This window comes from Saccharomycopsis crataegensis, assembly GCF_037102585.1.
Source record: "Saccharomycopsis crataegensis DNA, jcf7180000000073, whole genome shotgun sequence".
Lineage (NCBI taxonomy): Eukaryota > Fungi > Ascomycota > Saccharomycetes > Ascoideales > Saccharomycopsidaceae > Saccharomycopsis > Saccharomycopsis crataegensis.
In genome coordinates, this window is record NW_027043820.1 from 1399211 (window position 1) to 1418051 (window position 18841).

The 18841-nt window shown below is 34.8% G+C and overlaps 8 protein-coding genes across 8 annotated transcripts; 5 read left to right on the top strand and 3 right to left on the bottom strand. All coding sequences in view use genetic code 12, as the record gives it.

The window, feature by feature from the left end:
• Positions 1-93: 93 nt before the first annotated feature.
• POP1 (ribonuclease P/MRP protein subunit POP1) lies at positions 94-2739 on the bottom strand (the record flags this gene model as incomplete). Its single annotated transcript, XM_064994971.1, has 1 exon — positions 94-2739. The coding sequence occupies one exon, from the start codon at positions 2737-2739 to the stop codon at positions 94-96; it is 2646 nt and encodes an 881-aa protein (XP_064851043.1).
• Positions 2740-2972: 233 nt separating this feature from the next.
• Positions 2973-4430, top strand: DASC09_013690 (uncharacterized protein; the record flags this gene model as incomplete). The annotated part of the gene is made up of 1 exon (XM_064994972.1): positions 2973-4430. The coding sequence occupies one exon, from the start codon at positions 2973-2975 to the stop codon at positions 4428-4430; it is 1458 nt and encodes a 485-aa protein (XP_064851044.1).
• A 469-nt stretch (positions 4431-4899) lies between these two features.
• DASC09_013700 (uncharacterized protein) lies at positions 4900-6455 on the bottom strand (the record flags this gene model as incomplete). The annotated part of the gene is made up of 2 exons (XM_064994973.1): positions 4900-6309; positions 6372-6455. The coding sequence occupies 2 exons, from the start codon at positions 6453-6455 to the stop codon at positions 4900-4902; spliced, it is 1494 nt and encodes a 497-aa protein (XP_064851045.1).
• Positions 6456-6808: 353 nt separating this feature from the next.
• ADE2 (phosphoribosylaminoimidazole carboxylase ADE2) lies at positions 6809-8512 on the top strand (the record flags this gene model as incomplete). Its single annotated transcript, XM_064994974.1, has 1 exon — positions 6809-8512. One exon carries the CDS (start codon positions 6809-6811, stop codon positions 8510-8512), a length of 1704 nt encoding a protein of 567 aa, XP_064851046.1.
• A 300-nt stretch (positions 8513-8812) lies between these two features.
• Positions 8813-10069, top strand: DASC09_013720 (Sds3 domain-containing protein; the record flags this gene model as incomplete). Its single annotated transcript, XM_064994975.1, has 1 exon — positions 8813-10069. One exon carries the CDS (start codon positions 8813-8815, stop codon positions 10067-10069), a length of 1257 nt encoding a protein of 418 aa, XP_064851047.1.
• A 415-nt stretch (positions 10070-10484) lies between these two features.
• On the top strand, positions 10485-12530 carry VPS1 (dynamin-like GTPase VPS1; the record flags this gene model as incomplete). Its single annotated transcript, XM_064994976.1, has 1 exon — positions 10485-12530. One exon carries the CDS (start codon positions 10485-10487, stop codon positions 12528-12530), a length of 2046 nt encoding a protein of 681 aa, XP_064851048.1.
• Positions 12531-12853: 323 nt separating this feature from the next.
• Positions 12854-13126, bottom strand: DASC09_013740 (uncharacterized protein; the record flags this gene model as incomplete). Its single annotated transcript, XM_064994977.1, has 1 exon — positions 12854-13126. One exon carries the CDS (start codon positions 13124-13126, stop codon positions 12854-12856), a length of 273 nt encoding a protein of 90 aa, XP_064851049.1.
• A 2276-nt stretch (positions 13127-15402) lies between these two features.
• On the top strand, positions 15403-18516 carry DASC09_013750 (uncharacterized protein; the record flags this gene model as incomplete). Its single annotated transcript, XM_064994978.1, has 1 exon — positions 15403-18516. One exon carries the CDS (start codon positions 15403-15405, stop codon positions 18514-18516), a length of 3114 nt encoding a protein of 1037 aa, XP_064851050.1.
• Positions 18517-18841: the final 325 nt, after the last annotated feature.

Below are 18841 nucleotides of genomic sequence, written 5' to 3' on the forward strand. Positions count from 1 at the left end.
TCTTATGAAACAATATTCTATATATAATTACAAACTCCAGTATCGGATATCAATTATATATTATTTATTACTTAGCTGGACAAGAACCAAATATTAATAAATGCACATCTCCCCTACTCTAACCGTCTTACTTCCCGGGTTTCTTATAATACAATACAGGTATCTACTCTTGTAAATGCTTTCACTGCTAACACACCCAAGACCAGTGTAATATCCTTTCTCAAGGTTCATTGCTCCTGTGGTCACGAATCCAATCAAATTCTCAAATGTTGGACAATTTTTGATAAGGTCATTAGTGTTATGCAACTTGATTAACTTTTCAATCGTAGGACATTGTCTAATAATTTCCTCCTTATAAGGAGATTCAATCAATTGATGGAAATCTTTTGGAATAGCGTAGATTCTGGCGTTCGATTTAATTTTGCCTCGATGCAAAAGATGAACCTTGACATTATTTACCGGTAATCTATTATCCAATAGTTTTGCCACACGTTCATTACTCACTGATTCATCAACTAACGAAAGATAATTCTCAATCACTTGATTAAACCTTGCAATTTCAGTTTGATTTTGCTTTGGGTTATAAAGATTCAACATGATTGGGTTGACTAGCTTTTCCCCTCTAGCGTTCTTTTCATCATCAATGACCTTGATACTTTTCACATAGCCGATAATATCACTGATAGCAAAATTTTTTCTTAAAAACTTTGCATTATCCCAAATCTGAATCGGGGTTTCTAATTTAGTTACTTCTTTGCTTTTGGCGTTTAATTTCTCATAAACTTTCAAAATAACTGTAAAGAGTTGTAAAGATCTCCAATCGCAATTACTCCAATTGAACATCTCTCCAGTTATTTGATATTTGCTTTGGTCTAAAGTACTAACTAACGTTGATTCATAGTTCAATCTTTTCTTCTTAGGCTTTTTCTTCCACATTTCTTCCGCTTCTTTTGCAATCAATTCATTTTCAATGAAACCATCCTTGGTATATGGATAGTCATTAGGATAGTAAGGCCTATTAATCTCAAAGTTGATTTGATTAATTTGCAAAAGCCCCCCTGGTAAAATTTTTGGGATTTTAACCAAATGATACCATATTGGGGATATCCAATACCAAGGAGCAAATAACTTAATCCTCTTTGACTTGGAATCCATTAATATCAAGATTGGGATTTTGCTATCATCATTTTTGATTTTGAGTTTCACTTGACCAGGGTTTTCCAATTTTCTTCTTCTCTTATTGATCTGCTTAATTGTCATTTGGTTGCTGTAAGATTCAGTCCGTCCATCGGCAGAAAATAACAATTTGTTGGTCTCCGGATCAGATAGTTTGCCATTTTTGATATCAATTATCAAATCTAATACATGATCTTCACTGTTTAGTTTACTTCTTCTTCTGACAGGTTTCTTATGAAATCTCGGATCATGAATAAGAAACGATAAAATAGTCTGCTCTCCCAAACTCTCTATTTCTGAGATATTATTCAACATCCCCCATTTTTTATCATACGCCGTATCGACAGGATGCAAAATAGAAACTAAAGCTTCAATGGATTTAGGACCAATCAAGTCAATACTGCCCATAGAATAGCGGCAATCGTACATCTTGGTATTAAAATTCTGTGATAATTGAGAGCTCAAATTTGACCATAATTCCTGAAAGTTTGCTGGATGTACTTGAACCAAAACACGGACATTCGATGTATCCTTACTGCAGTACACTAAACCGGTAGATAATATTTCGAACTCTCCTTCGTGTTTAGCGTAAAGGTTCCCGGTATAAAATTTTCTTCCATTCACATAATTAATGGAAAGCTTCTTTTGAATTAAATTCTGGATCACATTTTTCAAAGAGTTCCAAGATTTATCTCCATCTTCTCCATTGCTGGTAGTTTCGATAATTATTGTTCCTTCATAACTGGTATCAAACACAATTGACCCCGAACTTTTGAAACTTCTGTGAGTCAATTTAAATGATTTTTGCGTCGGTTTATAAGGTATATTCCAGCCCCAGCGCTTAATTAGATGAAATCTTTTGGCATGCCAAATATGGGTTGAGAGCCATTTATAGTTCTTTTGACGTTTCAAATATTTCAACTTAGAGATCAACGGTGGTGCAGGCTGATTCACTCCGGTGTTATCATACGAGCCATAGCTATTATTTACCACACGGCTATGCTTCCCAGACTCAAGTTTCTTGGTTCTCTCGTATTCTCTAATCTGATTACTGAGGATTTTAGTCATTGATCTAATATTGAGGTTTTTTTTCAACAACTTGTCGCTTGGTAAAATCTTCAAAAGGTTAACTTTAGATGCTACCTTCAACAAATTTTTCTTCAACTTCATCTGATAGATCTGTTTCGCTGTGATTTTTTTAGTCTTCTTAGTTGTCAATTTTGAACCACTCTCCTTTTGTTTATTGGACAGTAACATTTCTCTAATAGCTTTGTTTCTCAATCTTTTAGGAATCCTTTTCACATTATGAGAAGCCCCTCTTCTTCGAAGCTTCCGAGGTAAAGCTTGGAAAACCCTGGTGGATTTTGCATTTTTAGAACTCAATTGCGATTTTTCTAATTGCTCAATTTCAAATTTTCGAGAATTGACGAAACTGGGGACATCAAGAGTACCATCTTTGAATGCTGGATCATTAGTTTCTGATCTGATAATTCTGGAGTTATAAAGTCGAGACTTCTTTGCACTCTTGTTAGATATTTGAGCCTCTTGGGGTCTTTTGGGCATTTTATCCTGTTTTTATCTCTAAAAAAAATCTTTTTCTTTTCTATGATTAAGTGAAAGAAATAAATAATTCCATATCCATCTTGGAAATTTTTTGTGATTTTTTCAATTATCCAGCAACGTGACTCTCGCAGATTATTACATCCATCACCACCTACTTTTTTTCTTACCCACAAAAGGGATTTTTCTCATCCTACAACAGTAGAGAATCCCTCAAGCGATATAAAAGCATTCCAATGAATAAAATATTGGTTAGATTAAGACCAGTGTTATCTAACACATCATTGGGATCCCGGCTGGGATCTTTGGTATCGAGGATAATCCTTAAAAACACCGCTTCAACAAGGCCGCTTTCAATAATGTATAACCACAAGCCAAAAATATCAAAGGTTTCATCCATGATCCTTGAGTCAAGAAGATATTATGGTTTTAAAAGAATCAACGTGACAAGCCCTTTTTTGGTTGGAGTATTGAAGTTCTTTAGAGGAACTTTGAGAGGGTTTATGATTTTCTATTTTGCTTCCCTTGCTATTATTAGCGGTGCAGTAGCAACAGTGAGCTACTATCTCAATCAATATGAAAAGATCCCTCTTATTTTCACTGGCCCAAGTACCGGTGAATCTGTTAGTTTGACCCTTAAAGTTCTCCTCAAAATGGCGCTATTTAATGAACTCTTGACTAAAAGATTAGATATTGCGAATGAATATTTGATGGTCTTTTTGAGGCATATAAACAGATCTCACGGCTTAAAATTTGATAAAGATTCTGAAAAGTTAGAAGAATACTTGAATAATGAAGAAATTTTGCAAAAAGGAAAAAACTGGTATAATCTCTATACCGATGTGTTGTTGAGACTTGCGATTATTAAGGGCCAAATGGGAAACATTGATGATGCCAAGCCATTTTTGGAAAAAGCTAAATCGTTCATTGACTTTGTTAATGATAAAGATATTGATGTTGGAAACAGAAATTTGAGAAATAAGGGGCTCAGGTTACTTGCCAAGATCTATGAACGAGAAAATCAAATCGAGAAAACACATTCTCCTCAAGCTATCGAGAGTTTGTACTTTGATTCCTTGATCACCTTATTTGAACAGTATCCGGAAGTTATGACATCTGCAAACATAAAGACTTATGACCAAATGTTGGTTTTAAATGAAGAAGTTTCTAAGATTTTATCAAGAGATTTATACAACACCATCAATGAGTTAGCAGCCCATTATTCTAAAAATAACGAGACAAAGACCGCTTTCAAAATATTCCTTAATAACTTAATCTTCCTTCAGAAAAACAAAGATGCCCTCACAGGTCCTAGCATTCCCTCTGTTGCTTCCCTCCTTGATGGTTATTTCCAAAATCAGAACGATACTATAGTGCCATTCAAAATTGGTGCCGGAGATATTCCATTGTTAAAGTTTCACCTTGCAGAGCTTTTGTGGAGCTTTGGAAATCATGAAGCTGCCATTAACTGGACTAAAGAATCATTTATTGAATCATTTAACTACAGCAAACAGGACAAAAATTGTGCTATTTTGTCAAAGCTTTCTATTGAGACTTTGAAAAAAATGTATTTAAAGTTGAACAAGAAGGGAAAATATGATAAAAAGATTGAGCGTTGCGAGAATTTGTCAGAAGAAATTTATTTACCAACATATTCTTCTGGTACGAAGATGATTGTAGATAATATGCGTTAAGGGAATAATATCATTTCGGTGTATGTATATATTATGTGTAAATTCTTAAATAAACTGGTTACTACTATTCGAAAGAAAGAAATTGTAAATATTTGAATATCTTCAAGTGGTCAGTAACAGTTGTTTTAAAAAAATCAGTAATGTCCATCGAATTCAAGGTTTATGTGAATCACTAGCAATTTAGAAACCATTAAAAAGTAGTGGGGTTGAATTGAGTTCTTTTGGAGAAGAAGTAAGGTTCATCAGGTCATGAATCTATTTCTGTCTGAAAGCAGATTAATTTTTTTTAAAATAGAAGAGAAAGAAAAGAACAATAAATTATTAATAATTTTATCAACAAAAATAAGTTCCGCCAAAAAAAAAGTTTCGTAAAAATAAGAAAAGAAAAAAAAAGAAGAAAAAGGGATTAGTTTTAGTGTATCTTTTATCATAATAATAATCTTTATCAAAAAAAAAAGAGAAAGAAAACTTAATCGTCATTAATACTGATAGGTCCATGTGTCAAAGATTCACTGTCTTCATGAATTGACCAAACTTCATTATATGTCCTTTTCCCCTTGGTTTCAGGGAATAAAAGTCCCACTAAAACAATAGTGATCGCCAAAAAACCGGCAAAGATCAAAAAAACATATCCGCCAATAGCAGACTTCACGATTGGGAAGACATAGCCAATGACAACCGTGACAATCCAATTCATGGCGGTACCATAACTCTGAGCTGCAGTGGTTGCATTCAATTGGGTCACTTCAGCAACAATTAAGAATGGGATCGGACCCATACCAATGGCAAAGAAACTGACAAATAAGAACACCATAACGACTGCCAAAACCATGATGTTCTTCACTATACCAACAGCCATTAGCACTGCGCTAACGAACATGAAGATATTTGAAGCCATCAACAACACCTTCCGACCGACTCTGTCAATAAGAAGACCTGCAACCATAGTGAACACAATATTTGTGAGAGATAACATACAGTTAAGAAGCACAGAGTATTGAGGTAAGACTGTCGAAACAATGCTATTCCCATAAAAGAATATGGCCGGAATCCCACTCAACTGCTGGGCTGCCAAAATAATTGTTGCCACCATTTTCGATTTATTATATTCGCTGCTCGTGATATACTTCCAAAGAGGAATGCTTTTGTTCACTGGAGCTTCGGCTGGCTCATCTGGACTGACATTAGATGTAGAATTCTCAATCAGCCCAATTTCTACTATCCATTCGTTGATTTCGCCTTTAATATCACTAGCACTAAACCTTTTCTTTGGACGTAGATAGGTTAGGTGCCGCTCTGCCAATTCTGGCTGGTTATTTTTGATCAACCATTTAGGGGTTTCAACAGCCAAAAAACTAACCAAAATATTAAAAGCAGCAACACATGCGCCTGTCAACAAAATGTATCTCCATTGTCGACCATTTGCCAACCAGATGGCAATGAACTGCGTAAATAGAATACCAGTATTTGTAAATACTTGATTCATAGTGCCCATCATACCTTTAATCTCATCATAGGCAATCTCATTCAACATTAAAGGGCTATTAACCAATGTGCACCCAGCAGCTATACCAGAGATAAATCTGCCAATACATAATTGGGATTTTTCATTAGCAAATGTCTCTAATATTGACCCGATGAAGAACATAATGGCATTAATTAAATTAACATTCTTTCTGCCGTACCTATCACTGATAAAACTGGCGACCCCTGACCCAACTAGACCACCTATAGGGTAAAGTGAAGTAACCAAACCAATATACAGGTCACTTAACGGAATACATTGTTTGAACCCATGATTCTCAAACCAACTCGGAGAAGAGCCGGCAGGGGGAGGAACCTGACAAGATATAGCTTGTTGAGGCGAGTTCAACTCGGACTTAATTTTCCGTTAATAAAATAGCTCTAATATAGGGGGAAGAAACATAGGGTATCACTTACCAAGTGGTAACCATATTGGAAACCGCCAGTGACTGCCACAAAGGTGTTGAGAATCAACTGAGGTGTCCAGAAATTTGTATCCATAAGACAATATAAATATCCGCTATCTCCGGGGCAAGATGTTCTTAACTGACAGAAGGTCCAGGAAGAAAAACAAAATATTTCAACGTATTTGGCACAAGTGTGGTTATATAGGGTTTGGAGAACTCATCACATCAAAATTATTTACGCCTTCGAAAAAAAACGTGGGGTCATACACCCTGATTTGATTATAAATTGTATATGGTCGGGTAATCTGGTGCTCGAAGGAAAAAAACTAGGATTTTTTCAATCAGAGTCATCGATGACCCAGGTCAAAAGTTGAAAAATGGTGGTGCTGCTGCTGTGATCAGGGTTTTGCAAAGCCAAGTATTTTTCTGAATTATATCTTTTCAACTATGGATTCTAAGACTGTTGGTATCCTCGGAGGTGGTCAGTTGGGGCTTATGTTGGTGGAAGCTGCCAACAGATTGAATGTCAAGACTGTTATCTTGGATGCCGAAGGTGCCCCGGCCAAGAGAATCAATGCCTCAGAGGCCCACATTAATGGCTCCTTCAAGGATGCTGAAGGTGTTTCTAAGTTGGCTTCCAAGGCTGATGTTTTAACAATTGAAATAGAGCATGTCAACACCGAAATCTTGAGTGATTTGCAAAAGAAAAATGACAAAATTGCCATTCACCCATCTCCTGAAACCATCAAGATTATTCAAGATAAGTATACCCAAAAGGAATACTTGATCGAAAACAATGTTGCCGTTGCTGAATCAATTGCTGTTGAAAACACTATTGACGGGATTAAAAACGCTGGCTCAATTTTGGGTTATCCTTTCTTATTGAAGGCCAGAAACAATGCTTACGATGGCAGAGGTAATTTTGTTGTCAAGTCAGAGGCATCTGTTGTTGAAGCCCAAGCTGCTTTAGGCGCTAACACTGCGTTGTATGGTGAAAAATTTGTTCCATTTGTTAAAGAATTGGCTGTCATGGTTGTGAAGGATATCAAGGGAGATGTTTATGCTTACCCAACTGTCGAGACCATTCATACTGATAATATCTGCCATATTGTTTACGCTCCAGCAAGAGTTCCAGATAGCACTCAATTGCGTGCTTCTTTATTAGCACAAGATGCTGTGAAATGTTTCCCAAAAGGTGCTGGGATCTTCGGTGTTGAAATGTTTTTGTTGAACGACGGACAATTGTTGGTCAATGAAATTGCTCCAAGACCTCACAATTCTGGGCATTATACTATTGATGCTTGTGTCACCTCCCAATTCGAGGCTTTGATCAGGGCTGTAACTGGCTTGCCTTTACCAAAAGGTTTCTCTTCTTTCAGTACTCCAAGCACCAATGCCATTATGTTGAATGTTTTGGGTGCTGATGAGCCAGATGGAGAGTTAGAATATTGCAAGAGAGCCCTTGAAACCCCAGGAGCAAGTGTTTATTTGTATGGTAAATCTTCCAGACCAAAGAGAAAAGTCGGTCATATCAATATTGTTGGTAGCTCACTTGACGAATGCCAACGTCGTTTGGATTATATATTAGGTAAATCTTTAAGCCTTGAAGATGTTACTCAAGCTTCCAAACCACCAGCAGGTACTTCTACTAAACCTTTGGTTGGAGTTATCATGGGTTCTGACTCAGATTTGCCAGTTATGTCTGAAGGTTGTAACATTCTTAAAAAATTCGGGGTTCCATTTGAAGTAACTATTGTTTCTGCGCACAGAACTCCTCACAGAATGTCTAAGTATGCCATTGAAGCTCCTCATAGAGGTGTTAAAGTTATCATTGCTGGTGCTGGTGGTGCCGCTCACTTACCAGGTATGGTGGCCTCGATGACTCCATTGCCAGTCGTTGGTGTTCCTGTTAAAGGCTCTAGATTAGATGGTGTTGATTCTTTGTATTCCATCGTCCAGATGCCAAGAGGTATTCCAGTGGCTACTGTTGCAATTAATAATAGTACTAATGCTGCCTTGTTAGCTATTAGAATTCTTGGCGCTTATGACAACAAGTATCACAAGCTTATGCAAGAATATGCTATTGATTTGGAAAACCAAGTCACTGCTAAGGCCGAAAAGCTAGAAACTGTTGGCTACGAAAATTATTAGATGATGTATTTTTCTTTTTATTTTCGCATTATAGTTATTTATTTAAGATAATTTTTTTTAGCTTATATTCAAGATAATTCATAGAGTTCGTAATTTAATAGTGTATCACTGAACCGTGTAACTGGCACAATAAAATTTGTTACCCGCTCTATATTTCCCGATGATGAGCTATGCTATTAGCACTCCCAACAAGTCTCAAGGGAAAAATAATAACACCAAAAAATCTTAGCTCATTCCTGTATTTACTTAGTAAGTCATACCAGTTAATTCAAGAGGGAGATAAAATAAGGAGATCTGATAATGCCAAAAAAGCTTCTATACCAGTCAGGTCTTATGGAGATCAATAATCCAGGCTACCCCAACGTAGCCTTGGAACTTCGAAACCAATATTATAATAATCAGATATATCCAAAGAAGGATAAGAAGAAGCTCACTATTACCAATAAACTAGTATCCATGGAAGAAAGCTTTTATGAGGATAAGAATGAGTATTATAAGAGCAGCTTAAGCAGTCTTCAAGAAGAACTTACCAGTGCTTACAATGAAACCAATACAAAATTTTTGGAAGAATTGGAAAATAGTCAAGAAAGAAGAGATTATGAGTTGACAAGGTTGATACACTGGGAAAACTACCAGGTATCAAGAGTTGAAAAAGAGACTAGGGAAGATGTTGGGAAGATCAATGAGGAATATGATGCATTTATCAAGATTATTAAGGACAAGTTATATGATAAGTTGGTGAAGAAAATCAAATTGCTAAAAGAAGATAAGGTATTGAAAGATTTGGCCAATGTGAACCATTATAGTATTGACATTGATTTGATGAACAATGACGGAGGTATAAGTAATAATCGCCGTATGAACACTTCTGGTGCCTTGGGGGTAGAGCAACAAGCAGTGAGTGGAGCATCGCCTAATAAAAAACTGTTGTTTATGGATGGTGGGCCGTCGAGTGCTATGGCTGCAATGAGTGCAGCCAGTAACTCAGGATTTTCTGATACCAACACCAATACCAATCCAAATGGAAGAAGATCAGCTCGTCGAACTAGAAATATAGTGGAATCATCTTACAATACAGACTCCAACTTATCGGGAAATGATTCGTCGATGCCGGCAAACGGATATGTTTCGGCTTCAGGTAAACGAAGAAGAGTTCAAACTGCGAGAGCTGCCGCGGCAATCACTGGTCATAATACTAGAAGTTACTCATCTGCATCCAATGATGAGGCAAATTTTCTAAGTGATAATAACTCATTGAGCGAAATATTGTTTGGGAAAAATTATGCAAGTTCAACAGGTTATAGAACTAGTACTGGTAACGGTCACGGGGCAAATAATAATGGTAATGGTGCTGGAGGTAAAGCATCAAAGAGAGCTAAATCAAGACAATTTACAGGGGTTCCGGGGCTTAAGCCAGAAGAGGTCAATGAAGATTTGACAATTCTTGAGAGTTGTTTGGAGAAAATCGATAGCAGTCAAAAAGTCATTTTTACTAGTCCGGAGAGTATTCAATTAGCTAGCAGTAATGGGAATACCAAAAAGAGTGTCAGATCATGAAGTAAGAGATCTCAAGAGCACCGTATAATATATCTCGATTGTTTTCCTTTTTTCCTTTTTTTTTTTTATTAAAAAAAGGTAATTAAAAATTCTATTCTAATTTTGTTTTACTAATTTCTGTCTTAATATTGTTTAATTATATCAGTTTTCAGTGTTTTCTAATTTCTCATTAGTTTGGTTTTCGTTTTTATATTATTGTAATGGCTCTTACTACTTGATCTTGCTTATCTATTTGACACCTTGATCAGAAATTCTAGTGCCATGTATATCCGGGTGACCCGACAAGCTGGCAAAAACACATTTTGTGAAAATACAAGTTTGAAGTCTCACTCCGTAACGACAGAATTATTACATATTCAAATCACATATACTTACTGGGATATATCAGTTCATTGCGTGGTTCAATATATTCAGTATGGATGAAACACTCATTAGTACCATTAACAAGTTACAAGATGCATTGGCACCTTTAGGTGGTGGGTCTGCTTCACCTGTCGATTTGCCACAAATTACTGTGGTTGGTTCACAATCATCTGGTAAATCTTCTGTCCTTGAGAATATTGTTGGCAGAGATTTCTTACCAAGAGGTACAGGTATTGTCACTAGAAGACCATTGATTTTACAGTTGATCAATAGAAGAAGCACTCCAGGATCAGATAAAAATAGTTTGATCAAGTTAGATGGTGAAAACAACCAAGAAGAGTGGGGGGAATTTTTGCACCTTCCTGGAAAGAAGTTTTACAACTTTGACGAAATTAGAAATGAAATTGTTGCCGAAACTGACAGAAAAACAGGTAAAAACGCTGGTATCTCACCAGTTCCAATTAATCTCAGAATTTATTCTCCTCATGTTTTGACTTTAACTTTAGTCGATTTACCAGGGTTGACTAAGGTCCCAGTTGGTGATCAACCAAAAGATATCGAAAAGCAAATCAAGGATATGCTTTTGAAGTTCATTTCTAAACCAAATGCCATCATTTTATCCGTCAACGCTGCCAATACTGATTTAGCTAATTCTGATGGTTTGAAATTAGCCAGAGAAGTTGATCCTGAGGGTTCGAGAACCATTGGGGTTTTAACCAAAGTAGATTTGATGGATAGGGGAACAGATGTTATTGATATCTTAGCTGGTAGAGTTATTCCTTTGAGATATGGTTACGTTCCAGTTATCAACAGAGGGCAAAAAGATATTGAACAAAGAAAAACTATCAGAAGCGCATTGGAAGACGAGAAGGTTTTTTTCGCCAACCACCCATCATACGCCAGCAAATCCCATTATTGTGGTACTCCATACCTAGCCAAAAAATTAAATTCGATTTTATTGCACCATATCAAGGCTACTTTGCCAGAAATCAAAATGAGAATTGAAACTGCCCTCAAGAAATATCAGCAAGAATTGAGTGCTTTAGGTCCAGAAATTGTCGATAGTCCATCATCAATTGTGTTGAGTGTAATTACCAGCTTTTGTAAAGATTACACCAGCATTTTGGATGGGGAGTCAAAAGATATTAGCTCCAACGAGTTGAGTGGTGGTGCAAGAATTTCATTTGTTTTCCATGAAGTATTCAAAAACGGTGTTAATGCTTTAGATCCATTTGATCAAATCAAAGATGCTGATATCAGAACAATTATGTATAACTCTAGTGGTGCTAAGCCTTCCTTATTTGTTGGTACTCAAGCTTTTGAAGTTTTGGTTAAACAGCAAATCACTAGATTCCAGGATCCAGTGTTGAGATGTGTTAATTTAATTTTTGATGAATTGGTAAGAATTTTATCCCAAATTTTATCTCATCCACAATACGCTAGATATCCTGCATTAAAGGAGAAAGTTTCCCAAGTATTTATTGTTTATTTGAAGGAAAGATTGATCCCAACTAATGACTTCGTGGTGGACATTATAAAATCTGAAGAGAATTATATTAATACTGCACACCCAGACTTATTAAAGGGTAGCCAGGCAATGTCCATGGTTGAAGATAAATTACACCCAAACAAAAATGTACAAGTGGATCCAAAAACTGGTAAACCTTTGAGTACATCAAAGAATCCTGTTACTGTGACAGTTGATGAAAATAAAAATGGCGGATTCTTTGGAGGGTTCTTTTCATCCAAGAATAAGAAAAGATTGGCAGCTATGGAAGCTCCGCCTTCTACTTTGAGAGCTTCTGGTAGCATGACTGAAAGAGAAACCTTGGAAACTGAAGTAATCAAATTATTAATTCAAAGTTATTTCAATATTACTAAGAAGAATGTTGCTGATATAATACCAAAGGCTATTATGTTGAAATTGATTAATAAATCAAAAGACGATATTCAAAAGATTTTGTTAGAAAAATTATATGGTGGTAATGATGTTGGTGATTTGATCAAAGAAAATGAATTAACTGTTCAAAGAAGAAAGGAATGTTTGAAGATGGTTGAAGTTTTGAAAAACGCAAACGAAATTGTTTCCAGCGTTTGAAGAATGTATCATCATATCTGTTATTTGTTATTTGTTTTTCTTTTCTTTTTTTAATTTGGCCTACTAATCATTCTCTTTATTCTCTTTTCACTTTAAATAGTTACAAATCTTTGCGACTTATTTTTTTTTTTTTTTTTGGAATTTACTTTTTTATTTTTGATTTTATTTGTAATAATTATTATTTTATTATTTCATGAAATTTATTATACAAAAAGAATATATACAGATGATTTTATGATTCACTAAATTTTCAGCAGCTTTTGATGCAGATTTACTATTATTATTATATAATGATTAGTGTTGTGTTGGATGATAACGGTTTATTAGGGTGAAGCGGGATCCAGAATATCACTAAAATCCAAATCAAATTTAAGCCTCAAGTAGACACCAATTAGACCAAACATTAGCAATACAAGAATATAATAAAAATATTTGTTTTTCTCAGTGACAAATCTGGGAATGAAATTTTCGTATCTTAGTCCTTCCAAAAAGCTCTGGACAGTTGATTTATTTTCGGAATTGCGATTGTTTGAAGATCTTTGAACTTCTATATATTTTCTAAAAAGCGGGAGCTCATAATCTGTGAATGTGACCATATTTGAGGGCAGCAGTGTGTAAATACTATGTGGATATAGTTCAAATATAGTGTTGCACAGATGAGGTGTCAAAAAATAAAGTTGTTTGCTTTTTCATTTTTATTTTTTTCTTCCTGCGGTTTTGTTGGCGCGGACCTTCAAGACCAGAAAATTTGTGAAACTATGTACGATTAGAGGTCTGAAGATTCCTTGAAAACGAACGCACACAATAATAGGATATATCCTGGATGAAATCGATTATATAGTATTTCTTCCAATATAGTGTCGATTAATATGTAATTGAAAATCACATCAAAAAAAAGAAAACAGCGTGTACTCAGGTTCGAACTAAGGACCAACAGATTTGCAATCTGCTGCGCTACCACTGCGCCACACACGCTCGTTGACTTTTTTAATTTTTCTTCCTATTGTATAGTGAGAAGATTATTAAGGGGGTGTGGCACCCCCTTAATTTATGGAATCAGAATATGTATGATTTATTTGAATTATTTGGTTTATTTGGTTTACTTGATTATTTTGACTTATTTGAATTATTTGGTCTATTTGATTATTTGAATAATTTTTTTACTTGGATTTAATTATTCTATTGATTTTTATTATTTTTATTTTTATTATTTTTATTTTTATGTTTATTATCCCCCAGAATTCTGATGGTCACTACATTGAAAATACTTAGTATTTGAGATATAGTGCCAAAACCCCTCAACAAAGACCTCCATCTCAGTTCATGAAGCTCCTAGTGATGGGTAATTCACTAGTGACTTCATCTCATATTTTCACATTGCACCTTTTTTCCTTAATAATCTTGATTGTTGAGTTTTTTACCGGTGATGTGATTAATTCTTAAAGCAAGGAGTGTGAGGTTGTGAGAAAGTTATAGTATTATACTTATCTATTAGAAAGACCGGCATGAAATGCCCGGCTTGCATGTTATTTAGAACCTCTGTGACTCGTTAATATACAATTCATTCATTCATATGAGAAAGTTATAGTATTTTACTTATCTATTAGAAAGACCGGCATGAAATGCCCGGCTTGCATGTTATTTAGAACCTCTGTGACTTGTTAATATACAATGCATTTATTCATTCATATTTATTAATTTAATTTATCGTTATTAATAAGATACTCCATTATTCAGAAAACCCTATTATCACTATTGTGTTTCACTACATGTCACTATCTCCTCTATGTTTCAACCTTTGATATGTTTAATATGTTTATTTCTTATCAGTGTCTAAACACATTGCTATTATTATATTTATCGTATAAAGGGATCAAGCATCCTGATTTATTTATCTTTAAATATTGTGTATAGACTATGTATTTTTTTTACGAATATATTACTATAAATCACGACTAGTAATCCTTGTTTCAGTTGTTGAGCAGTTTAGCCAACAGCGCAAATATGTGTTATTAGAATGACTGAGCTCCCAATTTTAATCCCTTATCATTTTTAACTCGTACATTTTGGGTTTTTAGTAAATCGGAAGTATATTTTTAAAATATATCTGAGTGAATATAACGTAAGCAAAGATACTGCCGCTTCTTCAATGTTGAAACAGAGTTAATATTCTTATTACTGCTTATTGCCATCAATATAAATTTATCCTTTGGATCTCGTATTTGATCCTAGAAGTTGAATTTTATTGAATAATGATCTATTCTTTCTGAAATATCTAAAACCTGAAAACCATTATTGTACACCAAATCATTTACCTTGAGGCAGTTACCATTATGGGTTCTAGATATTCAATAAGCTTTATGGTTTGACCTGGAAAGAGCACATTGGTTACACTTATACTTTCCCAGACGCTATTGAAACGGAGAACTAAATTTATCATACTTTTATAAGTGAAAATATTTATTTTCTTGAACTATAGTTTTGTAAAACAGATGAGCATCAAGAATGAATGAATAGGCGGGTTTTTGCACATCTATCGAGCTTACTGTTGATGATGTTGACGTTTGTTTCATGCACGGATTGCAGAATTATGCACCTTGAAGGGGTTTGTTGATAAACGCGCGACGCGCTGTGTATCAATATTATTTGAAATGATTGTTTCCGAGAAAATCAAAACAATAACTGCCATTTATTTTGCTAATATTAATACTGGAAGATCGGATCTAATCTTTGCAGATATCTTTTTAACCAACCCATTCCTTTTAATATCTCACGCATTCGTGGCTCATTTACAAAATAATAAGATTACATCCTTCAGTCACATCAATAGTACTTTACTCATTAAATCCTCCAATTATCATGCGCATTAAAAATGCTTATTAGGAAAAAATCATTGGAAATCATAGAATTGATAATTTTGTTGGTCGCTATTTCAGCGTCCATAGCTTTGACTGCCATTTCAATTATTATTGACGCAAGATTCGCCAAGGCTTATTATGATATTCATACATCGTTTTTGATACTTATTGTGAGTGAGATCTTCTTCAACATCACTTACATTTTTTGGAATGTCTCTCAATATTACAGAGTAACTTCTTATGGTAGCGTCAATGTAGATGTTTCATTGGAAGCCGCAAAGGTTTCATTCTACGCCTCCAAACATACTCTCCAGCTATTCTTTTCAAGCTTTACGCTTATATTTGCAATCATGAGTCTTGGGTCAGGTATTGCTATTGCGAACCTTTCTTTCCGTGATGCTCATGATAATTATGTTACATATAGCTCGAATGGTGGTTTAGATTCACAAAGACCCAGCTTTTTTTCCAGTTCATTTAAATATTTGATTGTGTTATTGCCGCTTTTCATTTGTTGTCAATTTTTAAAAGGTGTTTTGATGGCCATGGATACTTATAGAGTTATACTATCCAATTCTCAGTTAAATTCGTTGTTAATAGTGGAAGATAATGATGAAAATTTTTCAAAATTTTACAAAGGGAGTTTTGATTCAAAATTATTGAACGAGGATGTGAAAAATTTGGAAACAAACAAATCCGAGTGCAGCAATGATATCGATATAGACAGAAGGAAACAGTCAAAAGAAAAACATCTCTCAAAGATAACAGATGATGAAATTATTTCTTATAGTGATATTTCTTGTGATGGTCAATGTATTCGGAAGACTCTGATCAGAGTGCCCACATCAGCACATCTGCTCACCTTGCATAGTGCCAACATAACTCCGCCGGTTACTTCCACGATATCTTTTAAAGATGCCAGTGTCGTCTTGGAAGGAAAGATTTCATCTGACACTCGAGCTCAAAGCATTATGATTACTCAAGACAATGAATCCGCTACAGACAACGAGGAAAACAAAAAAGACTCAAGATATAGAAGTGCTCTTTCTCAAAGAACACATAGGAATCAATTATCACCAGTCCACGAACCATCAAAAAAAGAATATCTTGAATCACCAGTGTTTAGGCTTAAAGCTAATAGAGGATTAATGATATCGGTTGATAATGGAAAAAATAGAAAGCTAAATACATCACTCTTGGAAAGCTTTGATAGAGATCTAAGCAACGTTCTTCCAGAAGAAAGTTCTAGAAGCGAATCTTCACTGACAAATCTTGATTTTGAGACTAGTGGGAATTTGGAGAAGTGCAAAAAGGTTCTTGAAAACCACAAAAATTTGAAAGCTCTGAAAGTTTATTGTACAAATGGAAATGGCATCAATAAGATTGATAAAAGAATACATAGCTGTGCGCCATCATCACCACCTCCAAAATTATCTGATGAAGACCAATATACAAAAAAATTGAAACCTTTGCATTTAGCCGATCAGTTTTCTGCAAAAGGGGAATCATATAGGAATAATTCAGATGAGTTAACAATACACGAAGGAAAAAATGAGACATGTTTGAAGAAATGCTATTTTGGAGAAAGAAAGTCAGAAGTTGCTAGCATCATAAGTTGGGACTCAAATTATGATCCATTATCCAAAGATAGTACTCAAGAAGTTCGCTCAATTCCAGCTAATACTCTTTGGCCTTTCAGTAGAACTTCACCTTCTCCAAATAGTGGGAGATTTTCACCTTCTCCAAATAGTGGGAGATTTTCACCTTCTCCAAATAGTGGGAGATTTTCACCAAAAATAGTGGTTAGCTCACCGGTTACTTTAAAATACGGGAAAGAAACAATTGGTGATGATGCACTAAATACCAGTGACAGCAATTTTAAATATCCTGCTGGTTTTGAGAGACAAGTTAATTCCATTGAATTAGCAAAGAAAGGTCACACCCCTGAAGATAGTTTCACATTTGAAAATGTCATGCCATTCCATAATGAAAATGGTAGCAGTAATATCCAATCAAAAGAAACTGTGGCAACTGACGTTGTGGTATCTGACTATAAGTTTCCTAGTGCTGAATTTCCTAGTAAGCATCCATTTAGATATGATGGTCAGGCTGAAGTCGTTGTTCTACAAGATTCAACGAAAGAGAATGGAGATAGAAGAGGGATTCTCAAAGAAAATTTTCAATTAGAATCAGCTTTAATGGCCAGAAACCCACAAAAGCCTCTTCTAAGTTATAGCACAACAGAAATTAATACTTTGAATAATGTTCGCGGTGAAAAAAGAAAGAGTCTACTTAGACTTAATCATTACGAATCAACATCCCCAAGGAAAAGCAAAAAAAGTGGAGGTAGGTCGCCTTTGGTGAGAATTGGCACTAATTTCCATGAAACAAGGAGATCAACCGTAATATTTGATGATGATTTTGATTTTGCTCTTGACAATGAGTTGTCTGGGTTAGCTGAAGAAAAATACGAATATGAAAAATCTATGAGTTATGATGGAAAGGATGTGGAAGCTAATTCGTTTTCTACAGGAACAAGAAGGATGAAAAATTTCAGCATCAGCAGCATCAAACAGATCATGAATCATATCCATAGTCGTTCTCTATCTGTCGACTATCTTAGAAACAGTAAAAGCAACATGAATAGCTATGCAGTGGCTCACAATAGACATAAAAGCCTTAGCAATTTTCATCATCATCCAGGTCAACAGCAATTCAGCTGGAAATTTGCGAACGAAATTTCCTATATTAATGATGAAAGTTTGATAAATGATATCATTCAACATTCTGATGATTATGATTTCAGGTCAAATATTGATTCGACATCACAAAATCTTACAGCAGATTCCAAAAATACTAGTTTTGACAAAAGACAATCAGATAATTTGACATATCCATCAAGTTTGGACCATAATACCGATGGAAGAGGAAATCTGAATAAGAGAGTATCTTTCGAATTCGATAAAAAAGCTAGAATACGAAATATATTGGCTTTCACAAACATCATGTGTGAAGATTCTTATGTGGCATCTGATAAGAGTATACCCAGTGAGCTTCCATCTGGCTACATCGGTGAATATGATAAGGAAAAATGGGGGGCTATGAAATTGATGAAAAAAAAGCAAAGCTAGGGGCTGAAGATTTTTGATAGTTTGCAAAAAAAAGGTAGTCTAATTTCTTTATTTCTTTCTATTTCTTTTCACTTCATTTTATTTCTTTTCATTTCTTTTTATTTCTTTTTATTTCTTTTTATTTCTTTTAATTTCTTTTTATTTTTTTTTATTTCTTTTTATTTCTTTTTGTTCTTTTATTCTTTTTATATCCTTTATTTCTTTCTCTTTCTTTCAATTCCTTTGTTGATTGTCTTATTTCTAATGTATATTTAACCTAAATTTATGACGATACCTATTTTATATATTTCTCAATACGATAAGTCATCCAATAAACTAAAAATAC